Genomic DNA, 23130 nt, shown 5'->3' on the forward strand with positions numbered 1-23130 from the left:
CTATGCCTCTTTAATTTTAAGGAAATAACCATGCGACGTTTGGTGAAGCGGCTCTAAACAAGATTCCTTCCAGATGTGCAACCAATTTTTGCGAAAGAATGTCACCCTTGATTCCGTGGGAGGCCTCACTTTTACGACAAGATTAAACAAAGTTAATGTCATGATCACAGACAAGTAGCCTGAGGAAAAATTTGAATACAGAGGTAGGACAAAGACGTTGTTTTGCAACACACGACAAAGTATGAAGTACAGGTTGTTATTGTAAATTCTAAGGAATAAAAAATATTTTTTGCGTGTGTTTTTGTGTGCATTTGCTTGAGCGCATTGCCATTAGCAAACTTTCCCTCCTTTTCACAAAAAGTGACAGACTTGTCAGACCATTTCAAAACCTATCAATTCAAGAAAAAGAAATTGTGATTCTAAGTTAAAGGCTCAGTCGCGTCTTTTTTGACTTTGTCGGTCACCGTCATCAGATTTATCACTCTCATCTGACTCAAGCCCAAGTCCACACCTCTGCCAGAACGAGGCATTAACTGAGAATGTATTGAAACTGTCAAACAAAGAAGCGCTAGTGTTATCAGGCTTAATGATCATACAGGAGCCATGCTGTCTGTCCACTCTCCATGCCCAGCCTGCAGTCTCTTCACACTCTCCATGTCCTCCAACACTTGTACTAGTTCACCGACTCCAAAAGTGTTCACCTAGGAGAAAGACAAATGGACAGATTATTGACAAAGTTGAGGAGCCATTATAATCAACTGAAGATACACTGATGAACTCACTACACTCTTTCTCTATCCTCTAGTAGAAGTGTATCTGTAGCTCAGTACCTTGGTGAGGGCCCCAGGATGGAAAGTCCAGCGGATGTTGTTGCTGTACTGTACTCTGACATCGCCCCGGTCAGTGATTCTGTGAACAGTCCCGATCCGACAAATGTACTGCAAAAACAAATAGACTGTTTCACCCTGGGTGTCCCTCTGCAATGTCTGTGACCTTAATGTTCCCTTCAGCAGCTGGGATTTGTGAGCTGGATGTGGTTTTTCTTTTCACTCTGTTGCACACCAACGTCCATCTGAGCCACATTATATAACGTAAATATTCTTTGTGTTCTATATTCTATTGTTTGCGTTCTGACTGTGAGGTCATGTTTGTCTAAAGCAGAAAAAATATATGAATGCAGAACAGAACAAAGAGTGCATGGTACAGTATGTATTTCATAGAAGTACAGAGTAGTTGTTGGGGAAAACAAGGGACTGCACTCAAAAACTCATACTGATAAAAATAAAACTAGATTTGGACATTTTTGAAAATTTGTTAAAAATATAAATAATAATAAATACTTATATAATAATCACTTATATCCTGTTAGTTTTTACTTATCCTTCAGATGTGTCGTAAATTTAACTGGAGTCAACCTGTGGCAAACTGAATTGATTGAACATAGTTTGGAAAGGGTCTGAATACCCGTGCAATGACAGATTTAGGTTTTTAAATCCTTACTAAATTTCAAAAAATTTCAAAACATATATTTTCTCTTCATCATTATGGTTTATTCCATGTAGATTTGTGGGTTATCTCCGGCTTCCTCCCACAATCCAAAGACATGCAGAATGGGGTTAGGTTAATTGGAGACTCTAAATTGACCGTAGGTGTGAATGTGAGAGTGAATGGTTGTCCGTCTCTGTATGTGGCCCTGCGATAGGCTGGCCACCTGTCCAGGGTGTACCCCGACTCTCGCCCAATGTTAGCTGGGATTGGCTCCAGCATAAGCCCACGACCCTTAAATGGATAAAGCGGTAGACGATGGATAGAAGGATGGACGGAAAACTCTTTAGTACCTCCGCCATTTTGGGGTTCCATCCTCCGTGGCCCTCCTGCATCTGTCGCAAGATGTCCACCTCCAGGAGACATTTGACCTTGTCTCCCTGCTGGAAGGAGTGGCCGTCCGCACTCTCCTGGCGCTGCAGCTCAGCATGTTCTCCTGCATGGACAGGTGTCAGCATCAACAAGTAGGCCACAAGTGGGCTAATATCTGTTTTACAGACTTCTGTACTTCTGATTGTACAATGTTAATAAATTATTATCACTTACATAAAACATGACTGTCTTACCGAGCTTTGGTAGGTGGTCTTTGTAATAGAAGCCTCCTTGGCCGTCAGACACGTATTTGAGGTCTACCTTGCCCTTGTGGCCCATTCGGTAGACATTGGTGGTGCCATTGGACCAGGTGACACTGGCGACGCTGCGACCAGACTCTGTGTCCCAGCCACGAATATCCACTACCTTCCCAACCTTACCCTCCCCGCCTACACGTACATAAATAAATGCACACAAACAAACGCATACAAATATGCAAGAAAAACAGTTACATATCCGCTCATTGAAGAAAAACATGCTGAGATAAAGAGAGTGGAAGAAAATACGTGAACAGAGAGATCAAGTAGTGACAGGAAGAATATTCAAACAACGGGTGAGAATGGAAGACAAAGACAAATGGGATGACAGACACAGGGAAACACTTTTTTCCTGTAGGGACATAGGCTGCCAAGTTTCAATCACTTTCATTTTTCTACAGGCTGCTCATGATCTTTGATAAATCAAACACTGGACCAAACACAGTTTTACTTCTGGCTTCAAAACCAAAAATATTAAAACTACAAAAAGCAGTATCACCATTGAAACAATTACATTTTTCCAAGACACATTATTAGTGTACATGCTGGTTTTTAGATCCATACATCAGGTCTTTGGAGAAGAACCCATAAGTCCTTGAGCTGCCTCCGTAACCACACCAACTAATCCAGTGACCCGTGAGACTACATGGTGGGCTGGGGGTTTGTGAGCATGCTCAGAGCGTCCCGTGTGCACTTAGCACATACGCCATTTAAGCCTGATGAGTGACTTAACCAAACCCCGGAGCGTCCATTTCAAAGACACTAAAAGGACATTTTGACTCATTCTCTTCAGCCCAGAAAAGGGAGCGTTGCTATTCCCAGAGACAACGATGGAAGCATTCTCACTTTGGTAGAAGACCATTTTCAATTGCTATCTAAACTATTTCAAGCTGTTTGTTTCTGAAAAAAACAAGAAATAGTCTCCATTCTCTGCGTTCCTATTACTTGCACAACATACTATATTTTAAGTGAAGGTGGTTCTCAGTTTTTGCCACGCTGGACAATGATAAAACAGAACTCTGTAAAAACACATGGAGACGGGCACATCTGTGGAACAGACTCAAATAAGTCACTGGCGATACAAGTGCATGCAGACACATACATAATTGGACATTTCAAGGGTTAATGAGACGTGTGGTTGGATTGTTGTTATGGCTTGTGGATAGTGAGCACTTTAAAGAGGTACAGCTCCGTGCTCAGGAAGGTAGGGGGGGGGGGCTTTTTTGAGTTGGCCGTGCCAGGTTGGTGGTATGAACAGCCCCCCTCCACAGACACACACAAACAACACACAACACACACACACACACACACACACACACACAAAACTCACCGTCTTGGTTGCCCCAGTCCCAGTCAGGTCCACGCACAACTTTGACCCCCTGGAAGATTCCTTTGAGGATGATCCGTGGGAGGTTCTGCCTCGGTGCCAAGATTACTCTGTGATAAGAGCACGGAGACGCAGCTCATCAAAGTGCCCTAAGGACCTCTTCAGGTCAAGACGTTCAATGTAAATGGAAATACAACCACTGCAAAAACATTTCATGTCTTCACGATAAACCTGGTAATTAATCGGTGACAACCCAACCCACAGAAAACAAAAAAAAAGTACCACAATATTTTAATGTAAAAACATCTACATTTAGTTATGCTCATTGTTTTAGGTTTAAGCATTTGTGGGTCTAATTGAATATTGATAATTAGCTAATTGTTCAAATCTTATGAAACACAAATAATCAAGGAACAACATTCTTGATGATTAGTGGACATGGGCTGCAATCGCTGCACAACCCACGTAAATATGATCCATAAATCATAAATTGAGTCAACAAAATCCTGTTGTCAAACAAAATTCAACACACAGATGGACAAGAAGTCCATTGATAGATGGACAGAGCATCATTCAACAGATTTACACTGTGGAAATGACATGTTTCCTGAAACACAGTCATGTGATGAGAACTCATACGTAAATCACTTAGAGCCTAAACCATTCATGTATCAGCTGCATCTGGCATTAGCTCAGTGGGTTACACCACTGACCTTCAAGGAGTCGGAAATCATTGATCGTAAGTCGCTCTGGACAAAGGCGTCAGCAAAATGAGTGAATGTAATGAATTTATCAAGGAAAAATTACTAGTCGATGGCTGCTACATTAGCACAATGCCCATGATATGTAAAGTATGTGTGCCGTACCGCATATGCTGGTTGAACCTGACCTGCTGACATGAATCTATTGATTCCAGTTGTTTCGATAAGGCTGTGCAGCCTCTAACAACAACATGCTTACTTTAATGAGAACTTCCACTCTCATATCAAACAATTAATATTCATACTGATATGGCTCCTAGGTCCCCAGATGCCTTATTCTTAGTTTGCTGAATGATGTCTATTCTGTGGTAGTTCGTCCATAATGGGTCAAGAGAATAGCACAATATCCTATTTGAGACAAGGTCTTTTTTTTTTCCCTGACAGGATTTTAGGACTGTGAACACACATTGAAGATACATTCAACACATAGCTGCCATCACCAGTGTCAACATCCCACTATCTAACACGTCCACCAACAGCCTCAAGTGCAATCAGAGGATTCAGACACTCGCATGAGACGGTCATATCTGACATACCTTATGGTGAAGATTTGATCAGATCTTGGTGCAAAGGAGCTGCCAATTCCCATACTTTTTTGAGGAGATCAAACCCCAGCTTCCATCCAACAGCTTTTTTTTGGGGGGGTGAAATCAAAATCATATAAAATCCGAGTGTGATCGAATGAAGAACAGCCTTGTGACAGCTGCAGTCCTCAGGCTTTTCTGCCTCCACGTCTCTCCAAATCTGGGGTTTTGCTTCGAGTTAGCATTAGCTAACTTCCTGCCCCGTCACAGGCCAGATTTTCCAGGTTCCTGGGTGCTGGGGCAGTGAACGGTCAAACATTTGGCTCTCAGAGCCAACTAAGAGTAAATCGCGGTGCGAGACTGAGCTGGTTCTCAGAAGGAGTGCGGAGATTTGAGACTAATCCCTTGACAGCAGAGCTATCAGGAAGCAGGCCACCTCGGGGCAAAGAGCACACGTGTGTGAATGTAGTTGCCTCTGTATCTATATATAATGGAATGCATGTACGTGTAGATAAAGTATATGGATCAGTACAATTGTTTGCCTGCACTGCTTCAGTGAATTTGTGTTTTTAGAGCTTTTCAAATGATTCAGTACATGCTCATGCATGGTACACTTGCTATAAGGACAACTAGTCAAAGTTGGTAAAGGTAACAGACCACCAATTCATATTATGAAGGGCCATGTGGGAAAATGCAGCAAGATATTCCTATTTCCTGATGGCAGAAAGAATATTTAGTTCAGAATTGAAGAAATTAAACTCTTCCACGCAAACTGTTCCTGACAGAAGGGCTAGTTCAGCAAGTGGAAAGACTAAGTAAAGCAAAGCGGATGTAAACTGACAGATGTCCCCACTTCACATCGAAGGAACACGACCTCTGGGTTTGTTGTGTTGTTGTTTTCGTAGTGAAGACGCTCGGAAAAAAACAACTGCTCATTCAAGGGATCAGGATTTCTAATCCTGTAGCACCAAATGTCACCTGTGCTCCCAGACAGGATCAGGCCGAGAGGCCTACACCTACTGACACAACAGACAGGTCATCAGTCAGCCAAGGGTTAGCGTGACTCTTTGGGAAGTCAGTGGGCAACACAGATTAACCTTCGCTTTACAGGAATCGAAAGCGCCCGGAAACCATTATCGAGAACATGTAAGTCTGGGTATTAATGTAATGATTACAGGTGTGGGTGGCATGATGGCTAAGGGTTTAAAATATCAGCCCTGTTTGCCTTGTACGTTAAGGCCCAGAGGAAAGTTGACAACTGTGGACCTGTGGAGCTTGATGCGCAAAGGAAGGATTAGGCATCGAGTTGACCTGTTGGGTTCCCGAGCAAGTGCATGTGTGTTGTTGGTGTAGAAGAGCCGATTAACCAACCAGCATACCAGCCATCGCCTCGTAAACATATGGTACACACATATGCCGCTCTGAGCACTGTCAGCGTGCTCACACGCCTCCATGTAGCAGGAGACTTATCCACATGCAAAACACTGAGAGCCATTATGAACGTTAAACACAGTAAACATCCATCTACAAGTCGCTCTCAGCATTTGGCTCAGAATAGCTGAATTGCAAAAATAGCGTATCTAAAGTCCCGAAGATTTAAGTAGCCCCGGACAGACGTTCAGAGTCAAATAAAGTAACGCAGGTACACGGCACATTAACACCGCACCTTGACTTACTTCGCATCTTACACCTGTTATGTAATAATATGCGCGTTCTCGGAAGCTGAAAATGTCAACATGCTAATCTGCACATCTGAGAATGTTAGCATGCTAATCCAGCTAAATCCGTCGTAATTACAATGGAACACTGATGCAGAGTACATCCGGCTCTCACTCACACACACACACACACACACACACACACACACACACAGCGTGTGTGATGGTACCGCTCCGGTGTCAGCTTACTGCAGCGGTTTATTTTGTTGACAACTTCCCATTGCTCCCCCGAGACACTAATAAAGTTTCTGCCTACAGTTTGCCTATAAACTACAAATAGATCTACCCTGCTTAAGTTGCCATTTAAGTCTCGCACATGCTGGGTCCACATGAAAGCAGTCCCTATTAACGATGCTCGGCCCAAACCAGTCCCCTCACATAAATCACTGCTGGCACAACAAGAACTCCCACTCATTATGAAACCCAGCGAAATGATTTGCCTTTCCAGGCAAATATCAGTGTGTCTCATGACTGCCAGCTAATAAATCAGTCTTTTGAAATGCTGTCAGTGAAATATGGGTCAGTGTAGTGTGGAGATAAAGGAGCGCTGTGTGTTTGGTATCACGTACTGTACAGTGGCCCTCTCTTTAATTCCTCTGGTGAGAAAAGAAGTGACTTTCATGTGATGCTCTCCCAAGATGTACACTCTGTCCCAGTGCCAGGCACTTTTCACTAAAATCACACACAAAAAATGTGTTTGATAAGAGGATGAAGAGAGAATGCAAATATAGGATGCTATGAATAGATCATTGTATGTCATATGATGAGCAGCAGATTGTTAATTTTATTCAGAGGTTTAGGGTTAGGGTTAACCCTAAACCTTAACCCTAACCCTGCACATCAATTTTCACATTATTTTCACTTGGAAAGCTTTTTGCTTAAGCTTGAAAAATGTGATATAAATAAAATGTGTTATTATCATTATTGTTATCATTATCATTATTATTATAACATCAACTCTTTTTTTATACTTGCAACCAGGATTTCATTTAATTTAAACACTGAATTTTCAAGAAAGATTCGACCCTGTGAGTGAAACCTTTAGTCAAATCTGATTTACGACTGTTCACTCATATGTAATCATTGATGGAGATGTGTTTTCTAGAAGCTAAAATTTAATTTTCATGTCACTTTCATTGGGTCAGGACATTAGGAAACTAATGGGAATATTGAGTGGAGCAGAGGAACTTTGACACGTGGCTGAAAATATCGCAGTAATGATGAAGTAGATGAGTAAATGAGTTCACAACACTGCTGTGAGTAACCAAATATAGAACTTGTACACTGAAATTTGTCAGTGATGGACACCAACGGAACATCCTACACACATCACAACATCACAAATGCTCTACACACGCAGAGACTAGGACAAGTGATGTTTGAACTTTTCATTCACATCATGTCTGGCTGGCTTCAGCTGAGTCACAATCATATTTGCCATTTATGGACATCAATATACCATTCATGTCTCAGACTCTATGGAAATTATCCCACTGTGTGTTATCAGTGACATCAGTTAATTCAAGAGTTCTGCAGACATGCTTCATGGATACTTCTCAATTTTTCCCCAACATCATTCAGATCAGATTAAACTAATTTAAGGAATGACAGTATTTTGAAAGGCAATATTCATCCATTTAATAAATGTAGCACTGAATCTCCATCTTGTGTGTTTTATATAGATTTACTATGAGTACTTACCACAACATGTGCTGTTACTGCCATCCACAGTTAACTACAATGAGCAGGAAGGTAAAACCAACGAACCACAGCATGATTGAGTCTTTAAAACACTTTTGGCTGTGTTATTAAGACACTACTTAACATTACACATTTTAATTGTGGCACTGATGTTAAGTTTCCAAAGGGAATCTCTGTTGTTGAGGGATTAAAACAACCTCTAAATAACTTCAAGTTGGATGCAGATGGTATTTTCAAAAATGCTATATTTGCTATATTCCAACGTATCTGCTTTAATCAATGTCAATGACCAAACAAATAGATTTCAATTTCTTGATCTTGTATCCTAAAACCAGTACTGAATACTATACTATAAATTATTAGATAAAAAAAAAAACAGTTCAGTAAAATTAAAACTGACTCATCAGTGAGACAAGGCAGTGGTTGTGCACTGTCGACAGATGGAGAGCTGTGACCCGTTTGGAGGGTCACATACAGTGTGTTTGCTCCGCCATTAAAGCATCAACTTAACTAAGGACACTGCTGAGCCAAACAACATTTGGGCCTCAATAATAAATCAATACTGAGAAGGGAGATGAAATGAGACTCCACCTCCTGTCAGAGTATTAAGCTGTGCTATTTTGTCTCACGGGGAAGAGGCCAGGTTTCACTTAAAGTCCAAATCTGCAAATCTGTGTCCACACGCTACAAAACCAAATATGGCTCCCACCGAAATCCAAAAAGGGACTTTACAAAAGAGTTTTTTTCTGTTTAAAGAGAATCGGATCACAGAAAAATTAAGTAGAAACAAATAAAGTAGAAAGATGGTGAAGATACAAGGTTTAAGTCACGACCAGGAAATATTTTGGAGCTTGGGTGTAACGCCTCGTTTGTTGCACTGCTGCAGGAACTGAACTAATCCACTCACGCAATAAAACTGAAAATTTGTTGTTCAGTCAGTGACAGTGTTGTTATTGTCAGACATTTCCAGATCCTTCACAAAGGGGCTTTCATGAATAAACACTTTTGACTCATCCTGACTGATTCAAATAGTGACTTTTAAATTCTTGAGAAAATAAAAATGAAAGAATAACCACTCCGGAGTCGTCAACTAATGGTTGACTTGAACATTTAATTTCATTGAAGCTAAAGAGTAACAAGTCATGATATACACATGCACCTATTCTCTTTCATTGGACAGAAGACGCAGGGAAACTGATGGAACCGTGTTGGACCCGGACCAGGCTAAACTACGGAGGAAAACTGGGTCATACGTATCACCTCGTTAAAATGAAAACGGGCCATTCAGCTGACATTCAGTCAGCGCCCGAAGCAGTTTGGTGCTTTTCTGTGAACTGATGCAGAAGAGGGGATTCAGAGGAGAAGAACCCACTCCAGTCAATCTGCGTACATAGGACACATTCAGCCACAGCAAGGCCAAGCATGGTTCAGACCAAGCTCATTAAATAACAGCATCTTATGGATATCAGTGTCCTCCTGCTTGGTGAAATCAATAATAATTAAACTGTGCTTGCTGCGTATGTATGTGAAGACATATAGTCAGTTAGCTCTAATAACATCATGGCACCAATTATAATAGTGTGTTATATCAAATATTATCTCCTATTCATTTGCAAGCTAAAGGTATAGCTGGTGGAAGTGCCTTACTCTCTTTATCTATTGAATAATATAGACTGTGAAAAGCAACACACCTCCTTCACTCGTCTCTTATCCTTTCAAAATAAAGCAGTGTCCAGAAAATGCCTGCTTGTCATGTCAAAGGGTCATCGCTGATTATTTGACCTCAGTCCGAGACCATGCCCAAGAGCAAGGCTTGAGGATGAAATGAAGCGCTCTGCTTGAGCATTAAATGATAAAACCCTACAGCCCAATGTTATCCCATGTTGCTGTTGTTTGAACTGCAACTTTACACCATTAATAAAAAATTAGAGTCTATTGACAATAAAAACATCTGGCCATTTAACTGAGAAGACATGCCGACAATAGCCAAGCATGAGATTAGCAGCAGTGTGTGTGGTAATGAACAAAAGTGGAAAATGTGACGATATTACTGCAAAAACGCCTGCCTAAGACTAACGAAGGCAACAACCCTTAATAAAGGCTCACCTCTTGTGAGTGGAACTGGATGTGAACAGAGAGAGCTAGTGGAGCAGAGACATTGTAATGTACGACATCACAATTTAAATTTAAATGAGGATAAATTGTGTTAGGTGCAATACTCACGGCTGGGAGTGCGCTGTCTCGTAGCGCTCGAAAGCGTGGCCCAAGTCATGCTTGTTGTTCATGTAACACTGTGTGCACAGGTCATAGTCGAAGCACACCTTGCACTTCCAACGCATTCCCATGATGCCGTGCTTCTTGCAGCTGTCACAGATGATATTGGAGTGACGTACGCCTGGAGGGGAAGGAGGGGTAGTAGAACGAAAAGTGAGTGGGATCGTTCATTTAACATGCCTGAGATTCCCATTTCTATGCCTTTGTATCTTCTTTCTGTTGCAAAGAAACACATTTATCTTGCGTTGTAAAGCAACTGCTATATTAGGGTTTCTCCCATATGCAAGTAACTGAAGCAGAGGCGACATATCTCATGTCTTTACTGATGTCACGCATCACAGCGGCTGATATCATGGAAGAACTGAGGCACAGACAGCATGACAAAAACACCCCCACGCCCTCAGTTCTTCATCGCTTCTCCCCCCACTTCTTTCGCTCCATTAATTGAAGGATCAGCTTCTGAGGCAGAAAATGTCACTTTAAAAGGAGCAAAATGCTAATGAGTCCTGCATTAACGTGCGTGTCATTCACGTCCAAAACGGGGCTGGATTGCCGACGATGGGAAATGTCTTTCCAGCACCATGCTCACTCAAACTAGGTAGTAAGAAGGCTGAACGAGGCAACACAATGACAAACAGGCACAAGCAAGTGAGATGAACATGTGGAAACAAAAGAAAAGGACTAGCAAATTAGAACTTTTATGTTTCGGAGGTGGGATTCTCAATCGGGGGCCGAGAAAGAGTTTTCAATACCTGACAATGCAGTATGGCCTGAATAATAACAGTTTTTGCAGATTTATTTATATTGAGCATTTAACAAAAGGAAATAAACCAAAAATATTTCTACAGTTTTGTGCTTAAAGTCTCCATAGAGGCTTTTAACTCAAACCATTGGACCATCTCAAAACTTTATTTGGGTCTTATTGTAAGTGGGAAAGAGGAAAAAACCTAAATATACCAGTGGAGGACTAGGAGAATCAATCTATGTGAGCGAAAATGGAAAACATATATGATCAGCTTTTCAAACAGAGTTTTGTAGGAAAATCTCATCAGGCTCTTAATCACAGTTGTTCATAAAACAGTGTAGATCCTGTGTGGAAAATCATAATCATACAGTCTGGTTTAGCAGGAGTTTTTTTTTTTTTAAACAGTTTTGTTGACGTTCTTTAGGTTGACGTTTCCTTTAAATTGGAGAATCTCTATTTTGAGTCCAGCCTTCAGAAACCTCTACGGTCAGTAGACTGCTGCTGGCAACACTGAATAACACTAATAATGATAAAGATTCTATACTATATGTTGGCTTTTCACTGCTGCAAGAATAGTCATTCGAGGGAAGTGATGGAAAAAAAACAACACAAAAAACACAAACGCTTACCGATTTGAGCATTATCATAAAGCAGAAGGTCGTAGGCACCCTGGTAGCCAGTGCGGTAGTTGGTCCGCGTGCCGCTGTCCCACTGCACCACAACCGTCTTATCCGGTGTGGTGGTGCTGCCCTGCCGACCGATCTCCACTACAGTGCCCACGTGGCCCTCGCCATCGTCCTGGTTCCCCCACTTCCAGTCCAGGCCACGCACCACGCGCATGCCCACCTCCATGCTGGGTCCTGGCCTGGGGGCGGAGCACAACGGGCGGGGCCTGGCAGCGCTGTCGCTTCCGCTGCTGCGCCTCTTGGGCTTATGAGGGGCGGGGCCGGCCCGTGCTGTCGATATCGCGCGCAGGGACGGCACCAGGTGTGTTTCCGGGAACAGATCAGGGGAGACTGGAGGTAAAAGAAGATTTTTTTTTATTTAGAAAAATGAGGGGAAACACAGCAGCAAAGTCACAGTAGAATACTAGCACAGGTGAAGTAGAAATGAAATAGGTGTAACAAAGTTCCAATGCAGTAAAAAAGCGGTGTCACTTCTTTCATAACAAACAACTGTTCCTTGCTAACTGGTCAGAGTTCACGTCACAGCTTTATAGAAGCAACCACGGAGCCATTCAACTGCTTTTAGCCAAGGTGATCAAACAACCAGTTTGTTGTTCCTTTGTCCGTCAGTGGCTGCTGAGGGACTCGCGAAGCAACATGCCACATGTCTCAATTTCTGAGCACTCCTTTCTTTGCTGGTGGATCTTTCACCGGAGGCCTCGCTGCCTGTCATGCTCGCCCGCCTCCGGAGAGAGCAGCTGGACTCGACTGCTACGCCCTAGTGAGCTAATCAAGCCCTGACCTGACACACACACACACACACACACACACACACACACACACACACACACACACACACACACACACACACACACACACACACACACACACACACACACACACACACACACACACACACACACACACACACACACTTGTACTGACATTTATAGCAGGACTGTCTATTGGCCACATTCATGCCCTAAACCTCAATCATAACACACAGTAACTTAGACATTACCCTATTCTTGCAAATCATGAGGCACAAGCTATAAACATGCCAGGTAAAAATCCTAAACGAGACAAAACAAACCTGTTTCTACTCAAGTCTGGAATTGAAGTAAACGTGTGGTCACAAGCGAACATCCCACATCTCAGGTGACGATGCCGTCCAAACCTCATCACAAGATCGGAGCTCACACATTCACACCCTTGACTGACGACTGCTGCGTTTGAACGACTGCCTCAGTCTGCGCGCTAACGCAGGAAGGAAGCAGCATTCGCACCATGTGGAGGCTTGAGTCAGCAATATACTCACAGAGAGGAACCTTCGCCGAGGAGCACGACCGGCTGCAGTCATCCAATCACATGCGTTAATCAGGAATATCCTTTCATGTGACCAGTACACTTTTCAGACACTATATGTCTTCCACCATTATAGTTTTAAAAAGAAAGTTCAAACGAAATTTCTACTGCTTTTGAATGGCTGTTCATGTCTAATACTACAAAAGAAGCTGTGCACAGACACCTGCCTGTTATATCTAAATTGTTGTCAGCCTGAAATTTTTGAAATAGGCCCAAACTTTCAAACTATAATCCATAATTTGCAACGTTGCTGTTACATTTGTGTGTTCATGGACACACAAATGAGTTCCATGTCCATATACACTACCAACAATATGACTAAAGCTTTGATAAACAATCAACAGAGTGCACCCACGTTGCGTGTTCATGATTCTTTGCTAAAACAACTATGGTCAAAAAAGTTAAGTTTGCTGATGATATCTTCCCAACATGCAACACGAGTAAGGGAAACAATTATAAATTGTCTTTCAGAAAAGTGATGTTGTGATGTTAAAGGTGACATATTATGCTCCTATTCAGGTTCATACTTTTAATTTGCTCACTGATGCCTTATCTAATGTTTAGATAAGGCATCAGTGTTCTCATACTGCCCATTCCTGCAATTACTCTTTTCACCCTCCGTCTAAAACGCCTGGATTTCTTTTAGCCCCTCCTCCCTATAAACCCCAGTCAACTCTGATTTGCCAGCAGGCCCAGTCTGATGTGATCGGTCAACCGATTTAAAATTTGTAGGAAATGTCAGGCCCCTTCACCAGAGAAGTGGAGATTCTCAGATTGCACTGTGACATCAGAGTGGGAGAGAGATCTGAACCAGTTGTTCAGAGCCAGGCTGTAGGGTTTAGCCAGCTGACAAATAAAACCACTTTCTTCACAGTTTGTGGGCCGGCAGGCTCCACAGATACACACATTTTTATGACAAACACGATATTATGATTTTTGCATAATATGTCACCTGTAGGGTGCACGGTGGTGTAGTGGTTAGCACTTCCGCCTCACAGCAAGGTTCTGGGTTCGAATCCCGGTTCAAACCAACCAGGGCCTTTCTGTGTGGAGTTTGCATGTTCTCCCTGTGTATGCGTGGGTTCTCTCCGGGTTCTCTCCGAGTTCTCTCCGGATTCCTCCCACAGTCCAAAGACATGCAGAATGGGGTTAGATAAACTGAAGACTCTAAATTGACCGTAGGTGTGAATGTGAGAGTGAATGGTTGTTTGTCTCTGTATAGGCTGCGATAGGCTGGTCTCTGTATAGGCAGCGATAGGCTGGCGACCTGTCCAGAGTGAACCCCGCCTCTCGCCCAATGTTAGCTGGGATTGGCTCCAGCTGGTGAAAAAGACCGGTGCAACTTCCACCATTTGGTCTTCGTTCGGATTTAAGCCGTCCGACAAGCAGCAGCAAACTATACTCTGTAAAGTGTGTGGGGCAACAGCTCTGGCTAAGAGCGTTAACACGACTAATCTATTCTACCACCTCAAAACAAAACATGTCACTGAATACCAGCAGTGCCAGGCAATGCAGCCAACCCCAAGCTCCAGTCAGAAGAAAGCACAACAGAAAAAACAGGAACCGATCCAGTCCTCCATCCAACAGTCATTTGCAAAAGGTAATCCTTACAATAGGAAGAGCCCGCAATGGATTGAAATTACCAGGGCCATAACTGTTAATTGTGTAAGGACATGGTCTCTTTTCCGTTTTGCACTTTTTACTGTTCATGTTGACTACTGTAAAGAAACTTTTATTCTGGAAGTATTTTCTTTATTCAAAAAATGTATTTTGCTTTCATTTTGCACTTTTATGTTTTCATTTGATGTTTTCACCCCATGAAATTATGTCCCATGTTTGCCAAAAGGGTCGTTACATCTGACCACAGATGGTGGTGATAATCCATGAAGTCCCTGTTTATAAGAACCACAGATCTAAATTAGAGGGACAATGAAGAGACTCAAGCCTTTTTTCTGTGGACAAGAGAAAATAGTAAATGATCTATAAAAAACAGTTAATCCACACTTGGGTGAAAATGTCCTTAAGCTTGCTAAACCCTCTGTTTATCAGGTAGTTGTGCTCTTTAGTAAACAACGCGACAGTTCGGTCAAAGGGTTTACTTGAAAAGAAATTTCTCAATAATAGGGCAGACAGATGTCTGAAATGTGGCTGAGATTACACTTGCAATGCTCATCAAGATTACAATGTCATTTAGGTATTAAAGGCATCTGCTTGAGCATGAAAACATATGGGATGTAGGGGATAAGCGGAGGGAAAGCAGGCTGCTTACGCTCCATTTTCTGCCCAAAATGACAGCTTAGCCTCCTTTATGCGCTGGAAGAATATTCCGGGCCAGTCATTTTGACATTTCAGCATGCAAACAGAGAAGCTGTCACGGCCTGGCACACAGATCCCAGCATGCTGGGTGTGGATGGATGCAGGAAATGCCTAGTTGATCTAGATCTACCCAGAGGAACAGAGAAAAGATCGTGATGGATTTTCCAGTGACTTGGAAACCTCCACACTGAAACTGAGGGAGAAGGACATGGTGTTCAATTGATACAAGACACAAAAAACACAAAAAATCTGCAGCAAAACCAGACCACAAACCTGCATTTTTGGCTGGGGAACTGTTTTGCACACACAGACAAAAAAACAAACAAACCTTTACCTACCACCTACATTTAAAAAAAAGCCACCCACATATACCCATAACAGGTTGAACACACTGATATCACTATCAAATAGACCAGGACTGGTACAGAAAAGTAGACACAACACAGGGGGATTCAGGGGACGATTCTACCCGCACAACAAGCTCCTATCACACATCACTACTGGGAAACCGCTTCTCTACGTCAGCTCTATCTTTTTCCTCAGTATGTAATAAAGCAGCTCCACATGCTTTGGAAGTCAAAACTCTGTACCATTGAGAAAACATACAAGTTGTACCATAAAGACCTTTCTGAAAGTTTTCAGGAAATTATAGTCGCCAAGCCAGTAAAAGACAACTCTGACTTACTGAGCAGCGCGTGCTGATACTTTTTGTATTTACACTTCAATGTTTACTTAGGCAGTTCCATACCTTGTGATAAACTTTATCTGCAGTCAGGACTTATTCCAGGATTTTGCCGATGGACTTGACGACAAATATTGCTCTGAATGTTTTCTGGTTCACTAATGACAAGGTGCACGTAGCTGCGTTTTGCTGGGTTTTTTTTATTCAAAGTGGGTGCAGCTTATGGGAATAAGTAATCAGTTCTGATCTATAATGCAGATGTGAGTGTCGACATGCAGCTGTCGGGTGAGTTCCACGTGTCTTTAAAGATCCGTGCTAGGAAATAAACGCCGACGTGCGCAGGTAGCAACTTTAGAAATACAGAAATCATGAACACACAAACAAATATCAGAGATGGAGCCTCCTCAGATAATAGTCTGAATGTTGTTTTTTTAGTAAACATTGAAAATCAAGTACAATTGGTGACCGATGGGCTACAGGAGTTTACACATTTTAATTATTTGGCTCATCTGCCATAGGCTGCAACAGAAATAAACAATTTTCACATACATGTATGTCTGTCCAAAAATGTTGATCTTATTCTGTTTTACATACAAAACCAGATCCTGTTAATAACATTATCTGATAAATAGACCATAAGACAGAGCAACAGGCGAAAAATTAGTTACAAAGTTACAGAGCCATTATACAAAGAATTGGCAGCTGTTCAAATGTTGTTGTATTAAAAAGTTAGCCAAGGAACTGTTATCCATGAACACACAAATGTAACAGCAACTTTGCAAATTATGGATTATAGTTTGAAAGTTTTGGCCTATTTCAACAATTCAGGCTGACAACAATTTAGATTTAAGAGGCAGGTGTCTGTGCGCATGAGCATTGTTCTTCCAGAGGTTGGCTGTCCAGTGTACATTCCTTCTGTGTGTGTGTGTGTGTGTGTGCCTGCCTGCCTGCCTGCGTGCCTGCGTGCCTGCGTGCCTGCGTTGAAGGCAGCCATGGCCAGGACACCTGTGTTGCTGAAATGTCACAGCCAATCTGTGACTGAGGGCTGAGAGGAGCAGGATTACAGCTCTCTGCCTACAATAACAGATGGGCTGGATTCCGTTACACTCAATGCTGAGGGCCAATCTGAAGGGCGGGGGCACCTTCAACCTCCTTCACAAACAGCCACAACACTAATACACACACACACACCACCACCACCACCACCACCACCACCACAACAACAACAACAACAACAAATGCACACACTCAATTATTGCTCTCGAATATGATGTCATTTATATCAAAGGGGTTTATTATGCTTTTTATGCTTATGCTTCTTAGACTGTTAGACACATTTTAAACATCCATATACAACTGATTATAAAGTTGTGATATCATTTTTTTTAAATAAATAAGGTGAAAATCACAACCAGTATGTCTGATGATCAGATATCATCAGAAAAATGAATTGTCAATAAGCATTCTGTGAAAAGGAGCATGTGGAGCTTTATATCTGAAAATCGTGATTGTTAGTATTTGCAAAATCTTATGTATTGTACAATTTTGTACTGAATAGATATGAATTAAATTGGGTGAATAAAAAACAAACTGCTTATCTAGAGTTCCACTGGAGAAGTCTTTAAGAATTATATATGTATATATATATATATATATATATGATATTGTAATTTTTCCAGTAAGAATGCACTACATACCGAAATCACAGGATCAAGTGGCGACCCACTGTGACGCCACCCGTTGGTTTGTGAACTGCCATTCTGAATTTTGACCAGCGCCATGTTGTTTTTTTGCAACCGGACGTAAAATTGGGGGTTGGCCTGACAGAGAGCTCGTCCACTGGGCGCCCATCGCAACCATGCAACGATTGGATGGACAAGCTGTCAATCTCAGTGTATCCACACTACGGTGCTTTATCGTCTATTTGACACATACGGGACCATAATTTACAAAATGAAGACTTGAAACTAGAAATTGAGACCATAAACTCTTCAGGAAAATGGTTACTGATGTTATAAATCAAGTAGAGAAGTAGAGTCATTTTCTCATACACTTCTATAGAAACTGACTTATTTTTTAAACCAGTGAGTCGCCGTCTGGTGGTGATTCCAGAGAACACAGGCTTCAGACACTTCCGCATTGGCTTCATTATCCAGACCCTGTGACTACGTCCATTTCATATACAGTCTATGATCAGGACATAGTGTGAAATCTAAAAGGCCAATTTATAACTGTCAAACTGTGCCATTTTCACACCTGTGCTGCCTTTGTGCTGTAGAGCAGATCAGCACATCTCCTCTCACATGTGACCAAAGGGCAAAACAAATCTGTGGTGTAGTGTTGGAACAGACTGGACACAGTCCGTTCAAGTGTTGCAGTGGGACTGGGAACCCACGTGTCCCATGTGATCAGCATCTCCAGCGAACGAGCGGAAATAAGTCGGTGGATCTGCGTGAGTAGGCAGTAGTGACTGCAAATCCTGCAGGTGCAGCAGCATTGGAAAAATAGTCTGGCTGGTTTGACGTGACCACACAAAACGTAATAGAATCAATATGATAATGGAACAAAAGTCCCTACGGACCAGCGTTATACAAGACTCGGGGGCATAAGCCAGGGACGTGACAAACTACCCACAGACGTAGATGATTTCACCAAGGTGGGGACACACACATCGACTGTTAAGCAGATAAGCATGTGTGTGCTTCTTTATCCAACCTACAGCCAGGCCTAGTTCTGCACTCTAATAATTGTCACCGAGCGGTTTCAAAATGGAAAAGTGAGTCAGGAGTATTATTATTGGCGGTGGCCGTGCCAGCAGACATGTGCTACTGCCTGAGGCCTCCTCTGGCTGTGTGTCCTGTGACACGTGGTCCAACTGGCTTATATCCTCACTCTGGTGTCTAATAAGAATGGTCTGTTTGCCTCTGTCTGTTTTTTTTTTTTTATTTCTTGGTGCTGCAGCTACCGGGCCCTGAATGCTTAGCAAAGTGTAATCTAAACACAAAGGCTCTCTGACTTCAGCCTCATCAGCCTTAATATCAGCCTGCTGCAACTGGTTCGTGTCAGAAACATCTGGTGGCCGGGGGGAGTTTCAGGGAAAATCAATAAGGACCCTGAGTACATAACGCATTTACAAAGATTTCTTCAGAGCGAGAGCGACCGGTCTGTAATAATCCATTCGAGGCTTCTGCTTTGCCGAGCATTTCTCAAAATCTCACTCAAAACACGGCTCTGGATTTAAATATCGCCATTAAGAAAACCAATCGTCAAGAGTGGAATGTGGAAAATAATTAATAATGATCACCTATAATAAAACACAACTATTGAAACAAATCCATGGTGTACTACAATGCCATCATAGCGTCCTGACAAAGCTTGACGGCCGCATACAAAATATTCAAAAGTCAACTTGATACCAGCACAACTCTTCCTATCAGCAAACCCTTTTCCCCTGAGCCTGTGACAAAAAAGCCTGTACCACAGCAAAGCCCGTTCACTTACTGACTATTTAACACTGTGCTGAGATTTATCATGTCAAATTATAGTGAATTATCATACTCACTCCCCATGATCTTCAGCCCACTTTTGAACATGCTGGCTGCTGTGCCGATTCCAGTTTGTTGTGTCACCACAAGCCTTGCACTGCTGTTATCCCAGGTCAAACCGGCAGGACCATCTGAAACGCTGAGCGCTATGAAGCAGTCATCCTACTGGACAGGAAGGAGGGGGGGTGAACCATTTTGGCACATTCCTACTGTTTGGTTTCATATGAACTTTGCTCTTTGATTTTGAACCTGCAGTTTTTTTTTCTCCTGTGCTTGGTTGATTTTTTTCCTGGTAGTTGTTCAAGGACTGGATAAACCTATTTCATTATCTGGAGAAAAACACAGACACGCTGGCTGAGTAAGGTAAAGGAATGACTTACAAAAGAGAAGTTCTGCTCCTACAATAGCACTGTGTTCTAGGAGGAGATTTCACTTTTCATAAACATGAGGCACTGTTGCGTGACATAATCAGTGGATGCGGAGAGGCTTTGATCATGGCCAGTGTTTGTGAAGGCTCCTTTTGTGAGATGAGCATGATTCACTTAACTCAAAGTGCAAACTGACCTCAAGTCAAACGTCATGTCTGAAGTCAATATTGAGTCTCGTATAGGGACTCGCGCATTAGGTCTCCCAATATGCTCCAACTTGATCAAACGTTAAATGCATCCAGTCTCATCTAGGCTATCCTAGATGAGACGAAAAAATCGTTTCATTCAGTGTTTCGAGAGAGGAACTTTAAGACGGTTATTCTCAGCAACACAATCGTCCTCCCTGAGTCCTACACCTGTGTGATTTAAACTTTTACTAAATACTGTAAAGCTACAAATGAACAACATAAATACCTCTAACCTGAGCACACACCGAAACTCAAAACTAGCTGCAGGGCAGGGGGGAGAAGCGTTTTTTGTACTTGATTGATCATCAGCAGCAATCTGTCACACACACAGAGATAGCAGCAGCCAGGCCAGCCAGGTGTCGCTTGCCTGCCGGGCACACGTCTCCCAGCTCACTACAGATTGCGATGACATGTGGCACAACTGGTGGGTAACATGGCCATGGACACAATGCCGGGTGCATGCTTGTTGTCTTGGCACAAGATGATCGGTTTACCTTTTTGAGACAGTAAACTGTGAAATCAGAAAAAAAATTGTCCACTGATGACCATAGATGCAGATTATCCTAATCTAATTAATGAAGACAAAACAAAAAAACCTGACAAGAAGAAGAATGTATTCTGCTCTATCTTAAAATATGAACAGCATCACAAGTCTTCAAAAAAATGACAGGCTGAACCTACCCAAACAGACAAGACGGAAACACATTTGCTTGATAAAGCACGTCCTGTTTAGTTGTTTACCTGTTGGTATAGTGATGTGCAGCGGGGTGAATAAAAACGCAGACAAAAAAAGGGAGGTAGAGAAAGCGGCTCCGATCTGCTGCTACATAAATGCATCAGATGTTGGGAGGAAAAAATGCTACCAATGTGGCATCACCAGCTTCCAGCAAAACTAAAAATACATTTAAAAAAACGCCTCCTCTGGGCTGGAGCCGTATTCTGATGCACTCCCTGAACAAACCAGCCGAGCAGGAAGGAAGGGATGCAGGGGTGCAGACGGGACGGTATTCCAGAGAGGTGTCCTGCTGTACAGCCCAGCTGTAGAGGATCAAAGCTGGAGGAGGAAGAGGAGAGAGCCCTGCTGCTGGCGGCTGCAGCCTGCATTTAGTCCTTTGTGCGTTGTGTCAGCAAGGACTACCAGCGTGTAGGAGGAGGAGGAGAGGAATAGAAAAGCAGAGGAGAGGAAAAGGAGAGGAGGACGGCCGGGGAGAGTGGCTGCCCGACGAGCTCTGCATTCAGGTCGACGCTCTCTTGCTCTTGCGTAAAAACAGGCCAGCGGGCTTTGCTCCGCATAGGACTCCTCTGATGCTATACTCCATCACCGGGGGGGGGGGGGGGGCTTCGGCAGCACGCGTGTGAAGCCAATACACTTGTGTTTATAGATCGGCGCGTACGAAAATATGCGCATCACGCTCTACACAAGGATGTGCAGCCCTCTCTTTCATGGCCCCGCGGGGACACCATTCACTTTGCTGCCGATGAGCAGACAAGCAGAGGGGAGAGGCGAGGGGGGGAAGGGCATACGTTTCAGGGGGAGGGTCTGGATGTTGTTCTGTTTTTTTTTGGGGGGGGGGGGGGTTGTTGGTGCTCGGTGAAAAGAAAAGAAAAGGGGTGGGGTTGGCAGAGATTTCGATGATTGGGCACCTGCCATGATGCAGGAAGTGGAGGAAGTGGTTGAGACACAGGATTATAATGAAGTTTATTACACAACTCTACTCTCCCATCTTGTAGACAAAGCTGCTGCTGTCCATGTAATAGACTTGTTGGTCTTGATCATATAAAAGGAAGCATTCATACACACAGCAGCTCCTTCTCCAATAAACACACACACACACACACACACACACACACACACACACACACACACACACACACACACACACACACACACACACACACACACACACACACACACACACACACACACACACACACACACACACACACACACACACACACACACACACACACACACACACACACACACACACCAGGGGGACTATTAAGATATGGGCATGTTGCAGCAGCCTGGAAAAAAAAAAAACCACACTGTGATGTAGTTGCTAGATGTCTCTGATCAACAAATCATTTTGGCAGGTAACCGAGCATTGGAATCTCTCTATTATATAATAAAAGACAAAACATGTTTAAGCCGCAAAATCAAATCTTATAGTCAAATACTACTCTACTTCTGTCCTGTGTACTCTGGTCTGGTCGACATGAACAAGCCTGCTAAGACTTAAGCCTAAACCATCTATGCACTGATTGTGAACTCTGACCTATAGCATTATGATGACATCTCAGCCTTTACTTCACTTACAATGTCAATCTTTCCAACACTGCACACAGATTAAGGATGAAAAGCACCAACGTTTCCTAATCTGGACCTTTTGTACTACTGTATGTTTTTTTTTTCCTGGGTCCAAACCTCCTACAAACTGCTGCCACAAGCACCAAACATTCAGACAGAATGACGTCAATGACATTTATTCAGTCTACATCAGGCTGAATGACTCGGAGGTGCTGAATCTCTCAGGATATCATGATACATTTTCAAATCTGTCACCAGTTTAACTATTACAGGCTGGTGGTCTGAATCCCCAGTCCAGCTTGGAAGATCATGGTGAGGAAATAGTAAACTTGTGACTTTGGTCACTATAGGCAAAAGTCAGGGTGAGAGATAAACCCTCTAAGCCTTTATATTGTAATATTGCTAT

At 42.8% G+C, this 23130-nt stretch overlaps 1 protein-coding gene across 6 annotated transcripts in view; it reads right to left on the reverse strand.

The window, feature by feature from the left end:
* mib2 (MIB E3 ubiquitin protein ligase 2) overlaps positions 1–23130 on the reverse strand; it is a 43058-nt gene that overhangs the window by 17156 nt on the left and 2772 nt on the right. For 2 of the 6 annotated variants that reach the window (XM_035644500.2, XM_035644499.2), the window contains exons 2-8: positions 11854–12240; positions 10429–10600; positions 3505–3611; positions 2112–2306; positions 1839–1981; positions 831–938; positions 597–701 (exon numbers count right to left, since the gene is read on the reverse strand). In XM_035644500.2, coding sequence (XP_035500393.2) covers positions 597–701; positions 831–938; positions 1839–1981; positions 2112–2306; positions 3505–3611; positions 10429–10600; positions 11854–12076 — 1053 coding nt within the window. In that variant the 5' untranslated portion in view covers positions 12077–12240. Of the gene's footprint in view, positions 1–596; positions 702–830; positions 939–1838; positions 1982–2111; positions 2307–3504; positions 3612–10428; positions 10601–11853; positions 12241–19814; positions 19963–20046; positions 20127–23130 lie in introns of all 6 variants that reach the window. The other 4 variants (XM_035644496.2, XM_035644495.2, XM_035644497.2 and 1 more) reach the window with 4 other exon arrangements.

The sequence above is a fragment of the Scophthalmus maximus genome, chromosome 3, assembly GCF_022379125.1.
Source record: "Scophthalmus maximus strain ysfricsl-2021 chromosome 3, ASM2237912v1, whole genome shotgun sequence".
In the NCBI taxonomy this organism is placed as follows: domain Eukaryota; kingdom Metazoa; phylum Chordata; class Actinopteri; order Pleuronectiformes; family Scophthalmidae; genus Scophthalmus; species Scophthalmus maximus.